The sequence below is a fragment of the Uloborus diversus genome, unplaced genomic scaffold (genome assembly GCF_026930045.1).
Source record: "Uloborus diversus isolate 005 unplaced genomic scaffold, Udiv.v.3.1 scaffold_14, whole genome shotgun sequence".
In the NCBI taxonomy this organism is placed as follows: Eukaryota; Metazoa; Arthropoda; class Arachnida; order Araneae; family Uloboridae; genus Uloborus; species Uloborus diversus.
Window position 1 is genome coordinate 6,896,496 of NW_026558098.1, and position 23,112 is coordinate 6,919,607.

The following is a 23,112-nucleotide window of genomic DNA, read 5'->3' on the forward strand; positions in this document are numbered from 1 at the left end:
TAAATCCGCGTAAAACGAGGGTCTACTGTATTTGAAAAAGCTATAGCAAAGCAGAAGCAATCTCTAATTGACAAACAAAAAAACTGATTTCGGTCAGTTATTTTCAATGTACCCTTTCTTTGAAGTTTTTCATTTAAAGTTTTGTGGCAATTGATAGATTGTATAAAAACCTAAAAATTTGCATTTTTTTTTTTTTTTTTGTTCAGCTTTGATTATGTTTTAAAATGAAGCAGAACTTGTAAAAGTTCTTCCGGTGTTTTTTTAAACATGACTAAATAAATGCGAAATCTTTGCAGTTATATTACAGTGACCTCTCAGTATAATGACCGATTTTGTTTGAATGACAGGCGTCATTATAACAAATGTCGACTAAAACATTATGTATAAGAGATGAATAACAGGTTCTCATAAAATAAAAAAAAATTGAGGTGTGTAGTATAATTCCTTCCAGGGTTGGTAGCTCTGTCTGGAAATTTTTGGACATTGGGACTTAAAAAAGGCTGCGATAAGAAATAAGATAATCCTCAAAACAAAGAAAAGGAACTGTTTTAGTGAGAATAAAAAAAAGCGTTTTATGAAAAGATAGAGAGCTAAGTATGAAAAGACCCACTTGTAGAAGTGTTCTTTTGCTAACTCATAATTTATTTCCGTATTTCTAAAACATTGTTTAATGTTAGAAGAAATCAAACCTTATCCACCGTGCTTGTTCACATGATTTTAAGTTGATTGTGCGTGTGCCGTTATGTCAACTCTATTGTGAGTTGAGGATTAATTTATCAAAAGGGAACATATCCACTTTTTAGAAAAACTCATTTTATGAAATTTTCTAAATCTTTCAGATGACGTTAATCTTACTTACTCTCAAGAAGTCCAAACGAGGAAAATCCTATTTTATTTATGGGTAAAGTTTAACTTTTTGATGAAAAGGTAACAAATCCGTCCTCTGCACTTTTTATTTTGAACAAAACTGGACATATCCTGTGTGAACCTGTAGTAAGAAGACTTTAAGATTCAAAAGAACACATGTCCGAAATCCTCAAATTTTAACCGACTAGTTTTAGGTTCAAGTACTTCAATAAGAGAATATGAGAAGGTGAAACATTAGGGCTTCGGTGAAATTGGAATTCTCAACATTCAAGTTTTCGTTCAAAAGAGCATATATCCAAAATTAAGATGGAAATATGTTCTTGTTTTTTTACACAAACATTTATCACTCTGGGCCATTATTTCCTCTGCCTTTGTGTGCAATTCTGTACCCAGAACAGGTGATAAAACTATTTTGCTCTTGCCCTAATTCGTTTTTTCCCCCCTCCTGAATATATTTTGGAAAATGAATAGGTTCCCTTTTGATAAATCAGTCCCCAGTTGACCCTTCGATCTCACAACAGCGGTTAGCGGTGAATACCAAAATGCGTTTTAAGGCCAGTTTACGTTCTCAACAGCCGGCTGAAAAAAGTGCCGGATGCAGGGGTGCCCATCCCCCCCAAGTTCGATGGCGCAAATCCCCCCACACACAAATTTTCTCACCCTCTTTCCCATTTTATTTTTTATATTTTAGCTCTCTTTTTTATTTTATATATTTTTTAAAAGTTTAATTTAAATTAATTTATTTTTAATTATTATTATTATTATTTCAGTCGAAAAGTTCTGTTCTACGCCAATGACATACACACACACAAACTAAATAAATAAATGAAATGAAGTATAAACAGAATAAAATCAAATCAAATAAAATAAATAATTTAAATAAAAAATAAATCGATAAGTAAATTTAATAACCCCCCCTCCAAATATTGATGGCGCAACTTGCGCTGTAATCCCCCCCCCTGTGGGCACCCCTGGCCGAATGTAGAGGTTAGGGACCGACCAACTCCACCGTGCAATATCGGGAACACATTGCAAAAATTTTCTATTTTGAGCAAGGCAAAATCACGCAATTACAAAGCAAGATTATGAATGTAACATATTTCTTTTAGATGAGGTATTCTTAACTAACGGCTAGTCCGGCCGACCGTCACCGTTCCTCTGATTTTTACCTGTCTGTGCTGGATATGTTTCATTATCCAAAATGGGAAAATATAGTCGTAAAATTTTGTATGATATTTTTACGTTAATGCCAAGATTTTAGGACCTGTAGTATGTAATGATACCTTTAAAGAATGGTAAATAAAAGGATATTTTCCAAATATTTTTCTCTTGTTGATAATAAGTGAAATTATTACTTATCTATAAAGATCACTGAAACTCCTATAAAAAAAAAAAACTTACTCTTACTGTAGTTTTCAGTAGAGGTTTATTCTTGCAAAAATAATCACCGGTTTGTGATCTTTTTACAACAAATTTTATTGATACGCATATAAAAATAGATGAAAAAACTCTGATTTATTTTACAATTGCGAGTATGTGTGAAAAGAAGTGATTGTGCTTTTGATTATAATTGCAAGAAAATATTCTAATTTTACATACATAGATATATATGTATATAAATGAATTTGTGTAATACAGTTATTTAGTGTTTTCTTACTAAACTCTTTAAAAATCACCATTTCTTGTTCTTAACTTCCGACGCCAAAAGAGGGAAGTTATAAGTTTATCATGTGTATTTGTGTATCAGTGTCTGTCTGTATCATTGCAGGACTTCCCGAGGGTCCCCCATCTGCTATGTCACCTCGTGACGGGAACAGGGGACCCTCAGAGGCGATGTATCATTGCAGCTTCTAAACAGTATCTCGAATTATGATTTATTTACTTATTGGAAAGAGAGCATTTATCTCCATTTGAGTAGAGTTTTTTTGTTATAAATTAATTTTATCTTTAGCTCTTGTTAGCATTTTTTTTTCTTTTTTTATATGTACTCCTCATAATATGTTTTTTTTTTTTTTTTTTTTTTGAGCAATCACGATTGCTTATTGCTTTCATTTGACTGTTTTGATGTGCTATCACTTTATTTTTCCGCCAGCACCCTCTGCAGCATCACCGTCGACCGGCTCCTCACGATGCTGTTCCTATACCGAAAACTGTCTCCAGGTTGCATCCATGTCCTACACACACGCATACACTCACACACCTAGGCACACTTACAAACACTCATGCCTGCGCACAGACACAAACACATATGCCTACATACACATGCATACATACACACGCACACATGCATACTTACACACGCACACATGCATACATACACATGCACACATTCATACATACACACACACTCGTGATTGCGAAAAACATAATTTGAATTTTTGGCATCTTGAATTCAAATTAATACAATTTTTATTTATTTATTTATTTATTTATTTATTTTGTAGATTTTTTGATACTTATTTATTTTGTTTTTTTTTCAGCAATAATCTGAAGGGCATTATATAGGATTTCAACATGCAATGATGTCAGACACCTATCTCTGTCGCACAACTCTGCAAGCACTTTTTGTGAACACGTTCATTGGACTGAGGATTTGATTGAAGGTCTGAAGATATTCCAACCGAGCCTCCCTTAATATGGTGCCTTTTGAAGAAAACCGATTTTATATTTTTACTTATTAAACCATATTCTTGAAGGAAATTGTTTTTGGGTTTTGCGGGGACATCTTCGGGTTATTTTGCATCTAATCAGAACGCGCTGAACAAGTAATCAATAGAACATTTTGTGACTTTCTTGAAGATGGACTTGGAAGCTTGACATCGGCCATAACATCAAAGGTAAAGTACGGGTGTAATGTTTCTAATCTGTTTTGTTTGCAGCAGTTTTTAACCTGTTTCGTTTGTTCGATTCTTAAACGGTAGTCCAGGCGGAATCGACAGAACCGTAACGTTTTCTAAAAATCGCATTTGTGTACTATCCGACTAGAGACTCTTGCAAGCTCCTTCAATCCGTGTTTTCGACGATCCATCTACTTGTGAGTTTAATTTAAATGCACTTTTTTGTTCAAAGGCATGTCATTTAAAGGCAAATTATAATGAAAAACAGTTTGCAAACGTTTTCCAGACTTTTTTTCCCTTCTCAATTCGCAGTTTAAAATGCATTACCGCAAATGCAAACATATTCTTTTGGATGCCTATTTTAGCTATTTGAATTGAAAGTCACATTCCAAACCATAGTGGCACACAACCATCTGCAAATATTGCTCAGCCGCATTTTCAGAGGCTACGAGAGAGATTGAGACACAGAGTTGGGTTCATGCTAGAGAAAGACCATGTTAACAAGAATTTTACGTAAAATCCTTTTCTGAAACTAATGACTTGAAGAGACATTACATACTGTCAAAATGAGCCATTGTGACGTCTGTTCGAAGACATTTTACGATGCTTCGGCTTTAATAAAACATAAGAGAAGACACACTGGCGAAAAACGCCATTCTTGCGCATACTGTTCTAAAGCGTTTTATGAGCGTTATGAATTGAAGAGTCACATGAGATCCCATACTGGTGAAAAACCTCATTCGTGCAAGTATTGTCCGAAGACATTCAATCAGTCTGGACAATTAAGGAGACATATGAGCGTCCATTCTGGCGAAAAATCATTTTCTTGTGAACATTGCTCAAAGTCATTTTTTTACGCTTCAGCTTTAACGAAACATTTGAGAATGCACATTGGCGAGAAACCCCATTCTTGTGCATACTGTTCTGAAGCGTTTTATGAACGTTATGAATTGAAAAATCACATGAGTATACATACTGGTGAAAAACCTTATTCGTGCAAGTATTGCCCGCAGGCATTCACTCAGCCTGGACAATTAAGGACACATATGAGCGTCCATTCGGACAAAAAGTCATTTTCGTGCGAATATTGCTCAAAGTCATTTTTTATCCCTTCAGCTTTGACGAAACATTTGAGAGTGCACACTGGCGAGAAACCTTTCTCGTGCGAATATTGTTCCAAGACGTTCGGTGACCGTACAGGCTTGAGGACTCATCGTAGAATCCATACTGGGGAAAGGCCTTATCGGTGTGGATATTGTAAAATGGCCTTTGTCACTGCTTCGCAATTGAAACGGCATAGGATGACCCACACTGGCGAAAAACCCTATTCGTGCGACTTCTGTTCTCAGTCATTCACTCAATCATCAAGTTTAAAGGCGCATATGAGACGCCATTCTAGCAAAAAGCCATGTTCTTCAGAGGCCCTTCCTCGGGCTTCCAATTCGGCGACACAATCGAAAATGCATTCTGGAGAAAAGTCATATTCATGCAAATATTGTTCTACGTCATTTTCTGACGCTTCGAACTTAAGAGCACATTTGAGAGTCCATATTGGGAAAACACCATATTCATGAGAATAATGTTTCAATTCCTTTTTGTGACAAATAAAGCGTGACGAGACATATGAGCTACTATGCTGATGCAAAACGTGGGTTTAATCATGGCCCCACTAAATTTTGCATAAGCTTATAGGCCGTGATAATCGCTGAAACTCATGGCAACAAAGAAGGCTACAGGAAACCCCTGTTTTTCATTACGTTGCCTTTGATTGGTGGATGCACAGGATTCAGTTCAGCGCCTCTTGCGGTCAAAATGGGCGACATCCAATCAAAAATAAACGAACTTTGAAATGCTGATTTCGGCGAATGCATAGTATTCCATTCAGCGCCTCTTGCAGTCAAAATGAGCAACATGTGAGGTTGCAAATTTTTCAAGAATTTCAAGAGCGGATCATAGTTGCATCGTTTAACACAGAAAAGTCATTAATTGTCAAGGCCCATTAAGCGCCAGTGCCATCTAGTGGGGCCACGGTTTAATTTATAATTGTTGAAAGCCGTTTTCTCGTGTGAAATACTTGTCAGCGCGTTCGTGACAGAAATATCTTTTTTCTCGAATTTTTTTCAGTTACATTTTCACAAATGGTGATGTGAGTTAGAAGAACAAATTTTCACTCACAAAAATCACATGACTGTCAATTTTGCATATAGGTGTTTTCTTATTTATTACCAATTGAAAATAAAATGAAAATCCATACCAATGTTGCTCATGTTTCTTTGAAATCAATTTATCAAGCATGACAATCTGCTACACCTTACTTTTTTCCCATTGCTAACCTTTCCCCCCTGTTGCAGTTTCACTTCGCATGCAACAGACAGAAAAGACGTTGCTCAGTGGTGAAGTAAAATGGTTCAGTGGTTAAACTTGCCACATCGAATTCAAAAATTGACAAAAGCTTATTGAGATTAGAAAAACATTTTAATTTAGAACTATTAGTTTGAACGTATATACAGTGCACCTAAATAACTTATATCAAAAATAGGGAGCATAAGTCCCATCAAAAGGGGTGACTTTCGTCACGTCAAAACATCGAAATCATACGTATCCAACGAATATATTCATCGACGGTAATTCAGTGGCAAAAACTGCTTTAAGCCATTCCTAAAGTACTGCACTTTCTTACATACAGAACAGAACGTCTACTGTATTTAAAAAGAACAAATATTCTTTTTTTTTACATAAAATACTGAGAAGATGCACAAAATGAATGATTAATAGCTGGGAGAGACATGAAATAAAACCACACGAAACACACAGTATGTAGTAATAAAAAACGCTGCACTACAATAGTACTGTACAGTAGATACAGTAATAATATTTATGAATTGAAAATGAAGATAATGATTATTTATGCACCATGATCAGATCGTTATTTTTATCTAATTTTTAAATACAGTTGCTTCGCATTTTCTTGTATAATGTTTCCTTTTTGTGGCAATACATCTCTTCTAGGTCTCTTTAATCCAAAATAGAAGAGCAGATTCCATTTTCATAATATTTACTTTGCTTGGACATTTCTCTGCGAGTTTCAACATTGGAACTAAGTTCAGAATTTTTACGTATAATTTTTTTTTCCTTGATTTTAAAATGTATGTATGAAAGTTCCACTTACACTTATTGTCGTGCTGCCTTCAACGCATTTTTTTGTTTTTCAACCACATCCAAAATCTTAGCGTTTCTTTATTCATCAGAAACTTTCTCTTCTTTACAAACTTTGGATAAAACAGCGCAACAAAGCTCCATCACATTTTATACACTTTAATAATTAGAATGAAAAAAAAATTGATAAATGCTGAGTGATTATTTGATACAGTAAAAAAGCGCTGTTTAGACTATTATGGTGCAGGAACTTCCACTGTCAGGGATGCTAAAAGGATGCAAATCCATTCCCGAAATCAGTACTTAGTAGCCAATTACGAAACTGATACTTCATTCGGAAAATTTTCGTGATGTGGGTGAGGAATTCGCGTTAGCTCTGAAATTCATTACTGGTGAAAAACTCGCGTTATAGCCATTTCACATAAATCAAATCGCGTTGTAGCGGGAGTCGACTGTACTCATCAAATTCTTAAATCAACATGTGCTCCTTTTTGAATACGTAACAATTTCAAAATTGATTATTAACCAAAGTTATGTACTCATTTTTGAATATGAAATAATTCAGCAGTGTTTGAAAACATGGGTACTCACATTTAAAACAAAAGGCTTCAAGAAAATTTGAAAGCATGAATGTATTTATTTTTGAAAACTCTTTCTCAGTGTATTTACTGATGTTTTCATCTACCCCACTTTCTAAATTTTTGGTTTACTCTACTTACATGCGTAAACGAGTGACTGGACCAGTCTTGAAAAAATGCTCCACCCCAACCTCTCTGAGCATTTTATGTGTAACCTAGTTCCATCTGTTGCAGGTAATCTGTTTGCGCGTTTTGCTAGCGTATGTGCGTAATCCGTTGGTATTCATGAGTGATCGATCCTTTTTAACTTTTATCTGCATTATTTACGTGCACCATTGTCGTTTCAGCAATAATTTAAATGTATGCTAGACGAATTGCTATTTTTGAGCTATTGCATATACTAGCATCGTGGATACCTAGTTTTCCGATTATCCGTGAACTCGCTTACCCGCGGTTATCGTGCCATCCTATTCCACGGATAATCGAGAGTCTATTATATACTGCTATCAATCGATACCACCTTTGCCGTCACAACTCACAAAGCACCCTCTCCAAATACAAGAGGTTGATTTGCTGCGCCGTGTATTATCTAACCGGAATATATGAAAAATCCTGGAAGCGTCAAACTCGCAAACTACAACTGAGGACTAATTTATTAGAAGGGAACATATCCATTTTCTAAAAATGTTTAGGAGGTGAGAAAAACGAATTTGGGTAAGAACAAAATAGTTTTAACTTCTCTGGGTACAGAATTGAGCACGAAAGCACAGCAAATCATGGCCCAGACGAAGAAATGTTTTTGTAAAAAAAAACACAAGGCGATATCGCCATCTTAATTTTGGATATGTGCCCTTTTGAACGAAAACCTGAATGTTGAGAATTCCAATTTCACCAAAGCCCTAATGTTTCACCTTCTCATATTCTCTTATCGAAGTACATGAACCTAAAAGTAGTGGATTAAAATTTGAAGATTTTGGACATGTGTTCCTTGGGATCTAAAAGTCTTAGTACTACAAATTCTTTCAGGATATATCTCTTTTTGCTCAATAAAAATTTGCAGATAATGGATTTGTTACCTTTTGAACAAAAAGCCACTCTTTATCCTTAGACAAAAAAAGGATTTTTCACATTTGGACTTCTTGAGATTAAGTGATATGATAAATGCCATCTGAAAGATTTAGAAAATGTCATAAAATTATTTCTTCTAAAAAGTGGATAGGTTGCCTTTTGATAAATTACTCCTCAGCTGTCTTTTTCTTGTATTTTATCAGGAAATAGGAGCATTTTTTTTTTCATTTCACCTACACCGTTGATGGTCTCCGTACGTTTTCGAGATTTTCGACAAAAAGATGCTTACGTATTTGGTTTTTCCGTTATACTTCGAAATAAGTATATACAGTATACTTTCAAAGAATAAATATTCAGTGCTTCTAAAATAGAAAAATTGAATTACAATTTCTCAAAAGAGCATTTTTCTCACCTGTATTTGTCTGTTTTTTTTTTCTCCGCATGGTCTTTCTTGGCGAACTGATATCTGAAATTAAAATAATTTCTAATGAAGATGGCTTACAATTTCATTTTTATGATTTTAATTCTGAAAAATTTCAGCAGGACAGCTCACAGACCCCGCTTTCCTAACATCATCGAAGATCAACTAAAATCGTGTAATTAAAATTTTAACTGCAAAAAAAAAAAAAAAAATACTGGGGGTAGAGTTCCTGAAGTCTCCCTGGTGAATCCCACCCCTTTTAGTTTTACCAAAGATGACCTACAATCAACTCTTCAAAGACTTCAGCTTCGAAAAATGATGGGGGAAGGCAGCGAATCCACGTATCCTAACATCCCTAAAGATCATTTAAATAAATTATGTTTACAGATCGACAATTTCGAGAAATTTAAAGAAGAACCTCCCCCTCCTCCCCCCTCTTTTTGTTTCTCTGATTTTTGCTTGCTAAATGAAATTAAGTACTAACACCTGTTTTAACACAGTGATACCCTAAACTTTTTGTTGAACTCGTATGACCTCCCTTACTTGACAAATTATGCCAGCAATAAAGTTTTACTGATTTCCATTACATATAGATACAAATATACCATTCAACTTGTGTCTTATATGGTTGAAACAGTTGGTTTCCTTACAGTAGCAGTCTGTCCTATGTCAGTCCTTGGGTAAGCTCTAATGCGCACACTCTGCATAATAAAATGTTTTTCACAAATTTCCCGACAGGCCCTGTATGTACCTGCAATTTTTCTCAGTGCCATATAGAGTAATTTGTATATAATAATGTAAATATGATTTAAGAATATTATTTAATAACGGTAAATTCGAGGTAGAGATACGATGGAAATATTAATCAATCAACGTATACTTGATTATGGAGATAGTGAACTTTCAAAACCGAGTTTATCATTAAATCAGCCAATTCTAGCATATTTATATATTTGTCTATCCTCTGTTAAGTAAAAGATTGTTTTTTTGCACATATCCTTTTTTCGCTAACAATATTGTTTTATTTGTATGCAAGACTTCAATATTTCTTCTGTTCTGAATTGTATTTTACTTTTCAGTGTAAACTAAATTCTTTTCATTATATTCAACAGCTATCTGGACCGCACGACATCGAAATTCAACATGTATGATATCAATTTTTAACCCTAACAAGGGAAAGATGCCTGTGGATATTCCAGTGAAAAGATTGATAGGTTGATCGCAATATAGTTTTCGAGAAATGCTGCTCAAATACAACTTCCCTAAACTTTAAGATTTAAGATGAAGAGCCGTGTCTTCTCAGTTGAGCCAGTCAAATAAAATGGACTTCTAACTTGCATGCTGAAGTGCATGTTGCTAAAGTGCCATCGTCTTTCTCATAGCGTAGCCAATAATTATGGCCAACATTGCATACAATGGAAGCTGAAATAGGGATTATTTTTACTGAGACAAATATATACTTATTTAATACTGTTTTTCATGTACCTGTACTGGACGATAGAACAAACTAGCCGTTACTCTTTTTTACAGAAGTTAGTTCCTTTGGCTTCAAATTCTTCTTCATCATTAAACAAAGTGATCGTCCAATAAAATTTTGATATCAAAAGTATTCACACATATTCGATATTTTTACTTCTTACCAGCAAAAGGAGATATGAGCAAAGATATTGCCGCCATACATATTTCGGGGTTTGCTATTGCAAATCTACTGATAGCAAGGAACTATTTTTTTAATTGATTTCCATAAAAGCGATAACTAAATTAGGAGAGAGATACTATGAATTTGTCTTTGTTTCGTTCCACGTTGTTCAGGAGATCGTGAGAAACATTAAATCCATGAAACATTGTCCCACTTTGAGGTGCATAGAATAAAGTTAGTTTCTAGGAAATTAAACGGCACCTTCAGTTGCGTAAAACAAATTTAACTCTCAGTACATAAAACGTGGCTGAAATGAATCATTTGGAAACTTTCCATTTTCTTCATTTTCCAAAATTGACAAGAAATCTTAAAAGCAATTACGCAGAATGATGTAAAAGTTTCTGTGATAGATTGGCTATCTGTGTGCCTGTTTAGGAAATTGCATTCTTGAGCAATTTGCTTTTTGTAGATTTGTGAATTCTAACTTAAAGAAGCTTGGAGTCTAATGAAACATTCAATAACGACCACTAGTGTAAAGAAGTTGCTCTGTTTCATATTCTTCTGAAACCCATTTTGAAGAACTGGTAAACCTTTGTTCTCCAAAACAATGTTAGTCAAATTTTTTGAGTTAAATTTTCTGCTCTATAAATAAGAAATGTCATGTTTGAAAGTCATGTGTAGGTTTTGATTGAATTCACTTTCAAATGGTGTTTCTCTGATGAAAAAATCCATCTTGTAAACATCAGCCTTCTGTAATTTCGTGCAAGCGCAATTTTCTACTTCACGGCTATGGCCGATCCTTTAAAAATCCAGCTTAGTGAGAAGCAGCATTCATGTGAACATTGTTCAAAAGCCTTTTCATCTGATTCAAATTTAAAGAGGCATTTAAGAGCCCATACTGGTGAAAAATGTCATACGTGTGAGCATTGTTCAAAAGCTTTCTCATCTGATTCAAATTTAAAGAAGCATTTAAGAGCCCATACTGGTGAAAAATGTCATACGTGTGAGCATTGTTCAAAAGCTTTCTCATCTGATTCAAATTTAAAGAGGCATTTAAGAGCCCATACTGATGAAAAATGTCATACGTGTGAGCATTGTTCAAAAGCTTTCTCATCTGATTCAAATTTAAAGAGGCATTTAAGAGCCCATACTGGTGAAAAATGTCATACGTGTGAGCATTGTTCAAAAGCTTTCTCATCTGGTTCAAATTTAAAGAAGCATTTAAGAGCCCATACTGGTGAAAAATGTTATACGTGTGAGCATTGTTCAAAAGCTTTTACATCTGATTCAAATTTAAAGACGCATTTAAAAGCCCATACTGGTGAAAAATGTTATACGTGTGAGCATTGTTCAAAAGCTTTTACATCTGATTCAAGTTTAAAGAGGCATTTAAGAGCCCATACTGGTGAAAAATGTTATACGTGTGAGCATTGTTCAAAAGCTTTTTCTTACAGTTCAGACTTAAAGAAACATTTGAAAGTACATACCGGGGAACGACCATATTCGTGTGAATTTTGTTCAAAGACATTCACTCAATTTTCACAATTAAAAACACATATGACCGTCCATACTGGTGAAAAGCCCTATTCATGCGACTGCTGTTCCAAGTCATTCACTCAATCGTCAAATTTAATCATACATATGAGAATCCATTCTGGCGAGAAACCGTATTCTTGTGAACTCTGTTTGAAGAAATTTTCGACATTATCAGCCCTAAAGACTCATTTGAGATGTCATACTGGAGAAAAGCCTTACTCCTGTCACTGTTGTTCAAAGACATATTCCAACAAATCTAGCTTGATCAGGCATTTGACAGTTCATACTGGTGAAAAGTGCATTTCGTGTGAATATTGTTCAAAGACTTTTTCTCTTGCTTCAGACTTAAAGAGACATTCGCGAGTACATACTGGAGAACAGCCTTATTCGTGTCAGTATTGTTCAAGGACATTTTCTTGTGCTTCAGAGTTAAAGAGACATTTTCGAGTACATACTGGAGAAAAGCCTTATTCGTGTCAGTATTGTTCAAGCACATTTTCTGGCTCTACAGGCTTAAAGATACACCTGAGCGTCCATACTGGAGAAAAGGCTTATTCGTGTGAATATTGTTCAAAGACATTTGCTAGCTCTTCACTCTTAAAGAGACATTCACGAGTACATACTGGAGAAAAGCCTTTTTCGTGTCAGTATTGTTCAAGGACATTTTCTTTTGCTTCAGACTTAAAGAGACATTCACGGTTACATACTGGAGAAAAGTCTTATTCGTGTGAATATTGTCCAAAGACATTTGCTAGCTCTTCATACTTAAAGAGACATTCGCGAGTACATACTGGAGAAAAGCCTTATTCGTGTCAGTATTGTTCAAGGACATTTTCTGGCTCTACAGGCTTAAAGATACACCTGAGCATCCATACTGGAGAAAAGGCTTATTCGTGTGAATATTGTTCAAAGACATTTGCTAGCTCTTCACACTTAAAGAGACATTTGCGAGTACATACTGGAGAAAAGCCTTATTCGTGTCAGTATTGTTCAAGGACATTTTCTTCTTCTTCAGACTTAAAGAGACATTTGCGAATACATACTGGAGAAAAGGCTTATTCGTGTGAATATTGTTCAAAGACATTTGCTAGCTCTTCAGGCTTGAAGACACATTTGAGCGTCCATACTGGTTAAAAGCCTTATTCGTGCCAGTGCTGTTCAAAGACATTTCTTAACCCTTCCCGCTTAGAAAAACATTTGCAAGTTCATACTGGTAAAAAGTCTTATTCGTGGGAATATTGTTCTAAGACATTTGTTAACTTTTCACGCATGAAAAGGCATTTGACATTTCATATTGGTGAAAAATCATATTCTTGTGGCTGAATTGTTCAAAGAACCTTAATAAGGCTGAGCATCAGTTTTCGAAAATTAATTTTTCGAGTTTTGTAAGATGCAAAAGTTACCTCTACTGAAGAATTGTCCACATGGATGGGGAAAAAAAAACTCACTAAAATGAATTGTATTGTTCAAAGAATTACGCAATGTATGACTAAATATAATTTTAAAAAATGAACTGTACGCTTAATGATTATACTATAAGTTTTATTGATGATGAACTTAGTTTTAAGGCAAATGACAAATAACTCTGAATCATTAAACATTCACTTTCTCTGTTAATCAAATAATCAATCATTATACTATGAATTAATTACCTTGGTATCAAACTTGAAAACACATCTAAAAGCCAAGGGTACCCAAATGCAAAATTTTAAGGGGGGGGGGGCTGACCTCAGATATTTTCCCCTTGGAAACTGATTTCAGTACAGATTTCAGTTATTAAAGTTTGACATTTTCAATAGCTTATTCATTAATGGCTGGAGAGGAAAAGTTCTTAAATTTTTGTGAAGAAATTTGCAAGGAAGTTCTAATTTCTAAGAAAGGGGGGGGGGTCTTGAGCCCCCAATTGCCCCACTATATGCTTAGCGCCCATGCTTCGAGCCTGAAAAAGGGAGAAATGATATTCATATGAGCAATAATGTTTGATAGTTTCTGACAAATGAAGTATAACGGGACCTACAATGCCACTACTAGGCATGTACCAACACCATGGCCGTAACTAAAGACTTTAGTTGCTTAACCCCCCCCCCCCCCCCCCCTCCCCGATTGGAAAAAATGAAAAGCGGAGTTAAGAAAACGCGCATTTAACCGAAACTTACTCGAACGTTGATCTTTGTGCAATTTACGCTATGTGTTTCGCTCCATGGATGAACGTCGGTCTCTGTGTTGATAAGCAGGGCTGGCAAGTTCAATGTTATTTAATTCCTATTTATATATGAGGCAGTGAGAAACAAAGGGATGTAAGTGCGAAATTTAAAAAATTGGAGGTAACCAGTGCAGGTAGTAGGTGAACCTCTCTGTCTTGAGGAAAGTGATAGTACTGGTAGCTCTGGTAGATGCTGCTATACAGCATGATGTAGAAAAAAAAAATTAATTTAAGCCTACCTAAGGCCGGATATTTAAACGCGTTTCACTCAAAACTCGAAAAGGGGCACTTACATCCCTTTGCTTCTCGCTGCCTCATATGTTCCTTATTTTGGCACTTGTATTTGTTTCGCATGTATTTGTCCACTCTTCACTGACTGAAATCATTTTGGAAAAACAGTGGGGGAGACACTGCTGAAGGCTTTAATAGTATTTTCACTGCTGAATACAAAGTACACACTGTAGAAAAATTGCTTCTTATGAGGAGTGATAAGGCAGGCATTTTACAAAAGGCTTTTTATTATATATTTTTTTAATAATTAATGTAATATAATTAAATATATTGTTTTATAAATTCGGATATTTATTATAATTTTAAGTTAAGTACTTCAAGCTGTTTATGAATAAAAATAATAGATGGCAGCAAAGTTTCTTATAATGGAGCTTTTTATTCAATGAAGTGACATGCAGCGGAAACTGCATTAATGTTTATCAGCATATGTAGCGTTTTAATTTATTGTAACAATAGATTTTTAATGAGGTATATTTTTGCTTCGAGTGTTACTAATTGCCTTTTTTCCCCCCTACCCTTAAAAAATATCAGTAAACATGCCTTCATTTTTTTTTTTTTTTTTTTTGGTTGCATCATTCCTATGCGTTATAGTTAAAGACAAAGCATCGTCTCATTTTTACTCAAAAAAGAGTTTAAAGACGTGTAAAACATTTTTTCGCATTTGATACGGGATAATTTGTTTTGCGCACTTGAAAGAGCACTGCCTGCTACTCACCATCGCTTTACATAAGATAACAATGACAATTTTTTCAAATCTTTTATTTATTCACAGAAAAACAACGTAGGTAAGATTTAAAGCATAAAGACGGGAATCGGTGGGAATGGAATGCACGACCTCGTGTACTACTCGCAGCTCTAACACTCAACTGTCACCAAACTAATCCATAATGAAAGCACTTTTTCCTGAAATTGTCATCAAACATATTTTCAGTTATTTAAGAATTTCTTTAAATTTATATTTACTTTTAAATCATCTTAGTAAGAGAGTAATTGTCCGCTTTTCCTTTAACAGCAATTTCAGTACGTGATCGGAACAGGAAAAACTAGCTACCGGATGTAAAGTGATACCTGTCTTTAAAAGGGTCGGCTAGCAAGTAATCCATTTGGGGTGCATTCGGAAACAAGGATCGGCCACCGCAAGCGGTCGGAAACACTGCGGTCGCTTTCTGGCGGTCGACCTGGTAGCAGCCTATCGCACCGCCGTCTGGACGCGGTTAACGAGATCACAAACGTCAAAGACTGTTGGCCAACACGGTTCTGTTTCATGTTTTGATTGTAACGCACGTGACTTTCCCATCACGAAAGTTACGCTTTGATTGTAGCGTCGTTTGCTGCTGAACTAGAACTACCGCGGTGTAACGTCGAGCGTTCGGGAACACAGCTGCTGTTCCACCGGGCTCTCCCGAGAATTTCCAGATACGTCATAACGACACCGGACTAACCACGCGGTGTAACTTGTAGATTGTTTCCGAACGCATCTGGCTTGTCACCGGTTGCTCGATTCGAACCAAACTTTATAGTCATAGATATTAGAGAATGTATTCGCAACTCCAGAACTCGAACACGCTACCTTGCGGTGATTTATAAAATTGCCGAAAAAGGTAAAACATTGCGTTCCACGTGTTCCATTTTAGGCAAAACAAACAGTTATGTGTATTTTTTATACTTGCGTAATTCATCATTTGGAATCGTTATCCGCAGCAGCGTAAAATCAAAAATATCTGCTGAAAAATTGAGTACACTTTTTATTTATCTTGTTCTGAGTGAATTTGAATCAATATTAGTTTTTCATTTCGATGCAAAAAAGCGGACATAATAACATTGGCTGGAGACTAGAGCCATGCTGAAAAATTACTGCTTTTCCTTAACATAATTCGAAATAATTGATTCAAATAATCTTGTTACTACAGCATCTAAGTGAAATGGACAGTATGCAAATAAATAGGTATTCTTGAAAATATTTATCGCTGAACGGATTGAAAAAACCAGGAAGAACGTTAAGAATTTAAACAATAAAAAATAAAAGCTTGGAATTTTTATCGCTTAAATAGTGCTCCAACTTGAGTGCTTTGCAAAAGCTCATTATCGGTGAAAGAGTTTCGCTAAAAATCTGTTTCGGGTTAGGGTTTTAGTATTGTGTGAAAGAATAATGTGTCTTGACGAGATTTCGCTTATCAATTAAATCATTTCCATGACGAATGAACTAAATGCGTAAATGTTATCATTTAGTTGAGAAATAGAAACATATGAAACAGCGAGAATTTAAATAAACTGATTCGAAGAAATAACTCAATTACATATAAATAAAACAATTTGTGCCAGCTAAATAAAAGAATAAAATATCTTTCTCTATTGATATTCAATCATCTAGTCATAGAAATAAATTATCTAATATTGAAAGTTACTCTTGACAGTCTTACGGTCACGTATGCGCACTATGTGACAAAAATGTCAATAAATGCCGAAAATGTCACGAAACTGGACATAATAAGTGCTAATGCATAGAAAAAACCGTACAAAATGAAAATGTTGTTCGAAGTGAACCAAAAGTTTATGAATGTCGAATTCAACATCGTGAAAATTGATGCTTCAGAACAATTTACTGTGTGTTTTGTATTAATTTATAACTTTCGTAATACTTTTGAGTTCTCATCTCTTTCTACATGGATCAGAATAACCAAAATGCTTAAAAAATCTTTTTAAAAAAATGAACCGTACATACGAACAAAAAATTCTGTTATTTACTTAGCTTAGAAGCAATTTATACGTTACGGCATGCGTTTGTTTTCCCCTTTTTCATCCGCCATTTGACAGTGGCTGCAGCGTCTCTTATGGAGTTGCGAATATGAAAGGGACTCTTTAATAGATATCACTTCAGCTAGAGTCCCTATATGAAAAAGGGACTCTAACTTCAGCTAGTTGCATAGCGCGTAGTGATTCCTCCACATACATTTCTCGCTCTTTCAAATATCTTTATTGCTTACCTGCAACCGTTAGCTAAAACGCTCTGTTTACCGCTGTATTGTAGCATCACCTCTAGCTTGTGTAGCTTCCTTTTTGCGTTTCTGTGATCCTATTCGGATATTCTGGACCGGAATGTGAATAAATTTTGTGATCAAACCAAAGAATAATATTTTTTTCGTGCCGTTAAAGAATTGCTCGAGTTAAAGATTCTTGATGACGGTGAACTTTTAATTTGATTTATGTGCACTCTTAAGAAGTAAGTTTTGTTATTGCCCCCCTTTTGACTATTTACGGTTATAAGCTGAAAGCACTAATTATTTCACACATGTAGTCATTTGCATTCAGGAGATTGATAAATATTAGTAATATTTTCCTAGTAAATTGATAGGAATTTGAATATACAAGGACAAAACCGTTTTTTCGTTTGACAAAGTTTTATCTGACGTATTTGTAGAAACATTTCAGTCCGAATTATGTCATTTAGATGCCATTATATTGTGATAAGTTATGAGGACATTCAGATGGTATTACAATTACACCTTAATTATTTGTCTACTTCCGTACAGTAGCGCTGCCACAACAGGGGTTTTGGGGTTAAAGCCTTCACAGAACTCGGACAAGTTCTTTTTTTCCTCATATATAGGGGGGGGGGAGACACCTAAGGCTTACAGCTAAGTGGTGGGGTGTGCACGGAGAAAAGTACCTAAACGGGGTTGGTTTTAACAAAATAGCTTAAACTAGTCAGGGGAAAATCCAGGATTTTTTTCTTGCTACCTATTTTTGTGAAAGTTTTGCATCATTCTATTTTTGTGAATGTTCTTTTTTATCAGCATTGTTTTTGTGAACTTTCAGAGGCATCCTAATTTTTGTAAAAGAGAAGTAGAACAAGTGAAATTTTAGTTCAAAAAGTGTAAATGTCATCTAGTAATTATTTTTAACAGGTTTCGTTTTTTGGAGGGGGGGGGGGGGAGCTAAAAACCTAAGATTTACCAAAAATACCATCGTAATTTCAGCTTAATGGGCTATGTAATGTGTACAATATTGGAAATGATGAGAAAAACGGTGCCCCAAAATATGTTAAAAGATTGTGATGATATTGCATAAATCCACTTTGGCGAGAAGCAGCTAAAAATTACTTAAAATACCACAAAAAGGTTGCTATTTAAGCGATTGTTCATATAAACCTGCTTAGAATTTTATTTTATGAGTAAATTTTGTTTTAAACCGAGAAACAAGTTTTATATTTTAAAATGCAAATTTTTGTGAAATTTTCAATGTTTTCGTGAAGCTACTGATTTTATTACTTGATTTTTGTGAAAGTTCCTATTTCAAAACAAGATTTTTGTGAAGGTACCGAAAAATGGTAGCAAAATCAGTCTGTATTGGGCCCTGCTAGTGGGATTTTCTGTGGCTCCTACATAGTTTTCACTGAAAGTTTGAAACTATCACTAGCTTTCATTTGACAAAATGACATGAGTTATTTTCATTTTTAACCTACTTCAAAAAGGAGGCGGTTATCAGTTCATACCCTATGTATGTTTTTTTTTGTTTTTGTTTGTCCACTCACAGCGTCTCACCTACGGAATCGATTTTGATGATTCTTTATTTAATGCATAGGGGATGGCTCAATTTAGGTCCCATTACTTCGTTTGACCATATTTGTTCTTTTGAAAAAAGTTATGGGCAAAAAACAGTAAATTTCATGCAATTTCCCTATTAAATGATTAAATATGAAACCCATTGTTATAAAAGTTTGGTGCCATACAACAGTGCTATTAATAGTAATTGTAATGATAATTTTGAATAGAGGCTTCTCTGAAGCAAGCATCAAGTTTCTTCAGGGGATATTTCGATAATAATCGGGAACCTGGCGCTGTCGTCTCATTTTTGGTGTAAATAATTTTATTTTGTTAACCTTGCTGATTTATAGTAACCCTATGTGAATTATCGAAATCTTCCCTTCTTCAGTGCTATTGCTCCATAGTGGGAGTAAACCTAACCTGGAAGCGAGGTGATGCAGCGATCAGGATCTGCTTAACCTTCACAATACTACCAGGTTAGGTTTGCCTCAATTATACAAGATTGCGTCACAAGCAACTTGTATGCAGTGAAATGCAAATTAGTTAGGGAAAAGGTAATATTTAAATGGTTGCTATTAAATTAACACACAAATGAATTCCAGAGCGAAAACAAAGATACATTTTTAGTGCCAATCCCTTAAAGTTTAAGGCATGCTTATAGTTTTTTTTTAGTATGGAGCATTTTTATGAAAAAATGAGGTGAAGTTTCCTGATGGTAACTTCTTACTTTTACTGAAATACCTACATTTATACTAAAAAGAATGAAATTAAAAAATTTTGGAAAAAAAATAGAACAGACTTCAAAATTTCTCTAAAAAGTGAAAAATAATTTTAGTTAATAATTAAATTTGGACGTCGCATTTCATTGGTCTCCACGAGATGAGTGCGCTCTCTCTATTGGGCGAGAGACTGACATGTGCCTTTTTCGCGTTCACAAAGTATGAATGCTTCTCCCTTTTCGGAAAATGTTACTTTGTCCGTTTTATGTGGCTAATGTGATGTGCGGACGCTGTTTGAATTACGCTTAACAGCTGTGAGGGAGATTCAGAAGGGGGGGGGGAATAAGCAGTATCCAAGATTTTTCTTGAAAGCTTTGCATAAGACAGCGTCTTTATTTTCAGAATAAAGTAACTATCCCTTGATTTGCTGCATTATTCATCATTCTTTTGACCAAAGAGACATTTTGATAAGAAACAATTTTATTCCAGATGAATTATGTTTCTTCTTTCAACATTATTATCGTAATTTTGATCTGTTTTGTGCATTGATCATTTACCGTCGAACCTGCCTGTCCAGGGGCGCAACCAGGGGAAGGGCCCACAGGACCTGTGTCCCCCCCCCCTAGAACGCTAATTTGAACAATTTTCAAAAATACTCTTTTTTTTTATTATTCGAACGAAGATGAACCCGCTTTGAGAAAACGAAGTGGTTCACAGGGAAGTAAGCAGGGATTGTAGACAATGAAACAATTTTTAAGTGTACATATGCAATATAGATATTTAGGACTTATCAAGTGTAAGTGATTTTATTGACTATTTTGTTGTATTTTTAAGTGATTTTATGCCATTTTAACGTGTTCCTTTTTTTTTTCTTTCCTTGAATGATCTTAAAAATATGAGTAGTTTAAAGCTTTTGGTGATAAAAATTCATGTGCATTTTGATTAATTTCATTAATATAGTAAACGAAGTAATAACAAGTATTGATTTCCATTTATCAATTTGAACATCTTACCGCCAAACTGTTGTTTCAAGTATTTTAAAGTTTATTCTTCACGTGATTTCAATTCTGGCAAAGGAACAGTTAATGTTTTTGCAACAGTTTTTGAATAAATTGCAAAACTTATACAATTTTGAGGAATTTTACTAAATAGTATTAATAATAATAGTAAATATATATTGATGTAAAGAGACAAAGAACGCTGATAGAGTGTTGTGAAAAAAAAAAAATGTACCCCGCCCCCCTAAAAATGTTTTTTGGTTGCGCCCCTGTGCCTGTCTCGAAAACCTCTCTATGTCAAAGTTTCTCATTTTCCTTGCACATAAAGTTTTAATTCAATGTTTTCCCCCATGTTTGTGTCGAATGAAATTTTTTAAAACCTGTATATCTCGAATTTCGACTAAAGTGTCTTTCTTGAATTCAGTCCCCAACGATCTTTATTAACTGGAATTTGGAGACAAAAAGCTTTTTTCTTAATATTAGCAGTCACATAATCCTCCAGAATTAAAACTTTATGTACAAGATGCAAGTTTTCCAGCAATTATATCCATTTGGAAACTGAGAGGAAGGGGACATTGTTGATTAGTAAAATTGCTTCATTTTTGAGTCATTGCTCCAATAACTTATTTTTAGAACTTTTTTCAAAACCTCTATCTCGAAATCTCCATATCTCGAATTTTTCTTCTCTCCCGTAAAATTTGAGATAGACAGGTTCGACTGTGTAACCAAAGCTTAATTTGCATGAAAGCTCACCAGGGCTAAGTTCATGCCTTTCTATTTATTCGGCAAATGTTTAGGAATTGGATGATGAGCAGGGGAACTCATCAATTTTGCACTCTGGAACCAAATTGATTCAAAAAATGAAGAAACGTCATTTTCTTCCCTTTAAAAATTGTTTACACTTATGACGTATCTTGAAACATAATTAAGAGTTCTTTTATATGACTCAATTACATTATCTTCCAGGGAGAGCACAACAACTAAGAATGTTGCTATCAAACATAACGATATCTGTGTAAGAGTGAATATATTGTTATAACTAGAGACGTACTGAGTAGCACTTTGGCCGAGTACCGAGTTACCGAGATTATCAATTATGTTTTAAGTAGAACCATCGGCACAGAGGTAATGAATTTTGAACACATTGGAATACTAGTATAGACCTCCATGTCCATTAATAGTTTTTAAAAAAAAATTCTAGCGGAAATTTAATTAATCATTACTTAAAATTTTTATTTATGTCAAAAAAGTTTACAAAAAAGCTTTTTTTTTTAAATTAAAAGTAAAAAAATAAATGAAAGGTATGACTAATCAAGTTGGAATTAAGACAAATTATATCAATCTATTGTAGTGCTAGTCCGCCAAACATAAATAATTTTTAAAAACAAATAAAGCAATGTTAAAAGCACAAATGTGCAGGAACACTGCTGACACGTGTTTCTGCATTACAAGGTGTCTTTTTCAGTGCATAAAATGAGAACTAATGAACGTAATGACATCCGACAAAAAAAAAAAAAAAAAAAAATCCGATTTTTGTCGAATGTTTTTAAATCCACAAGCTCACATTTTGTGCATTTTAAAAGGCATTCCTTGTAAGCCAAAACACATGCCTGCTGTGTTCCTGCACATTTATTATTTTAACATTGTTTTATTTTTTAAACGAAGGTATTTTTATCTTTCTTATAAATAATTTTTGTTTGAAGCAAAAATCCATTTAATAATATAAAATATTTTTGTCCCATTTTTAATAAGTTTAATTAACTTTGTGGACATAAAAATAAAGATTTACTCCATTGAATGATAACAAACTTCATTATTCTCAAAATTAAAATTGGACTTGTGAATTTGAATTGTAAATGACTGCAGTATATCATACGCGTGCACTTTTTTATTAATTGAAAAATCTGTCTTGAACAGTATTCAATTTTTTACAACTACTCGGTATTGGCCGAGTACCTGATCAAAATCTGGCCGAGTACCAAGTACTTGGCAGATTGGCCGAGTACCGAGTAGTTACCGAGTGTAATACAAGAAATTAAATAATGCCAGATATGGTTATAACTAGAGACGTACCTAGTACTCGGTAACTACTCTGTACTTGCCAATTTGCCGAGTACTCAGTACGTCTCTAGTTATAACCATATCTGGCATTATTTAATTTCTTGTATTACGCAACTTCCTTGTATTCCAACTTTTGAGGATTCAGAAACCTCTTTTACCAAATTTCTCATTTTCTTGAAGTGTGATGACATTGA

At 34.6% G+C, this 23,112-nt stretch overlaps 2 protein-coding genes across 2 annotated transcripts; both read left to right on the plus strand.

Annotated features, from left to right (window-relative positions):
• The first annotated feature begins 4,179 nt into the window (after window positions 1-4,179).
• Window positions 4,180-5,914, plus strand: LOC129232780 (zinc finger protein 271-like). The gene has a single exon (XM_054866885.1). It carries the CDS (start codon window positions 4,271-4,273, stop codon window positions 5,276-5,278), a length of 1,008 nt encoding a protein of 335 aa, XP_054722860.1. The 5' UTR covers window positions 4,180-4,270; the 3' UTR covers window positions 5,279-5,914.
• A 5,441-nt stretch (window positions 5,915-11,355) lies between these two features.
• LOC129232882 (zinc finger protein 845-like) lies at window positions 11,356-13,584 on the plus strand. Its single transcript, XM_054866983.1, has one exon. The coding sequence runs from the start codon at window positions 11,356-11,358 to the stop codon at window positions 13,234-13,236; it is 1,881 nt and encodes a 626-aa protein (XP_054722958.1). The 3' UTR covers window positions 13,237-13,584.
• Window positions 13,585-23,112: the final 9,528 nt, after the last annotated feature.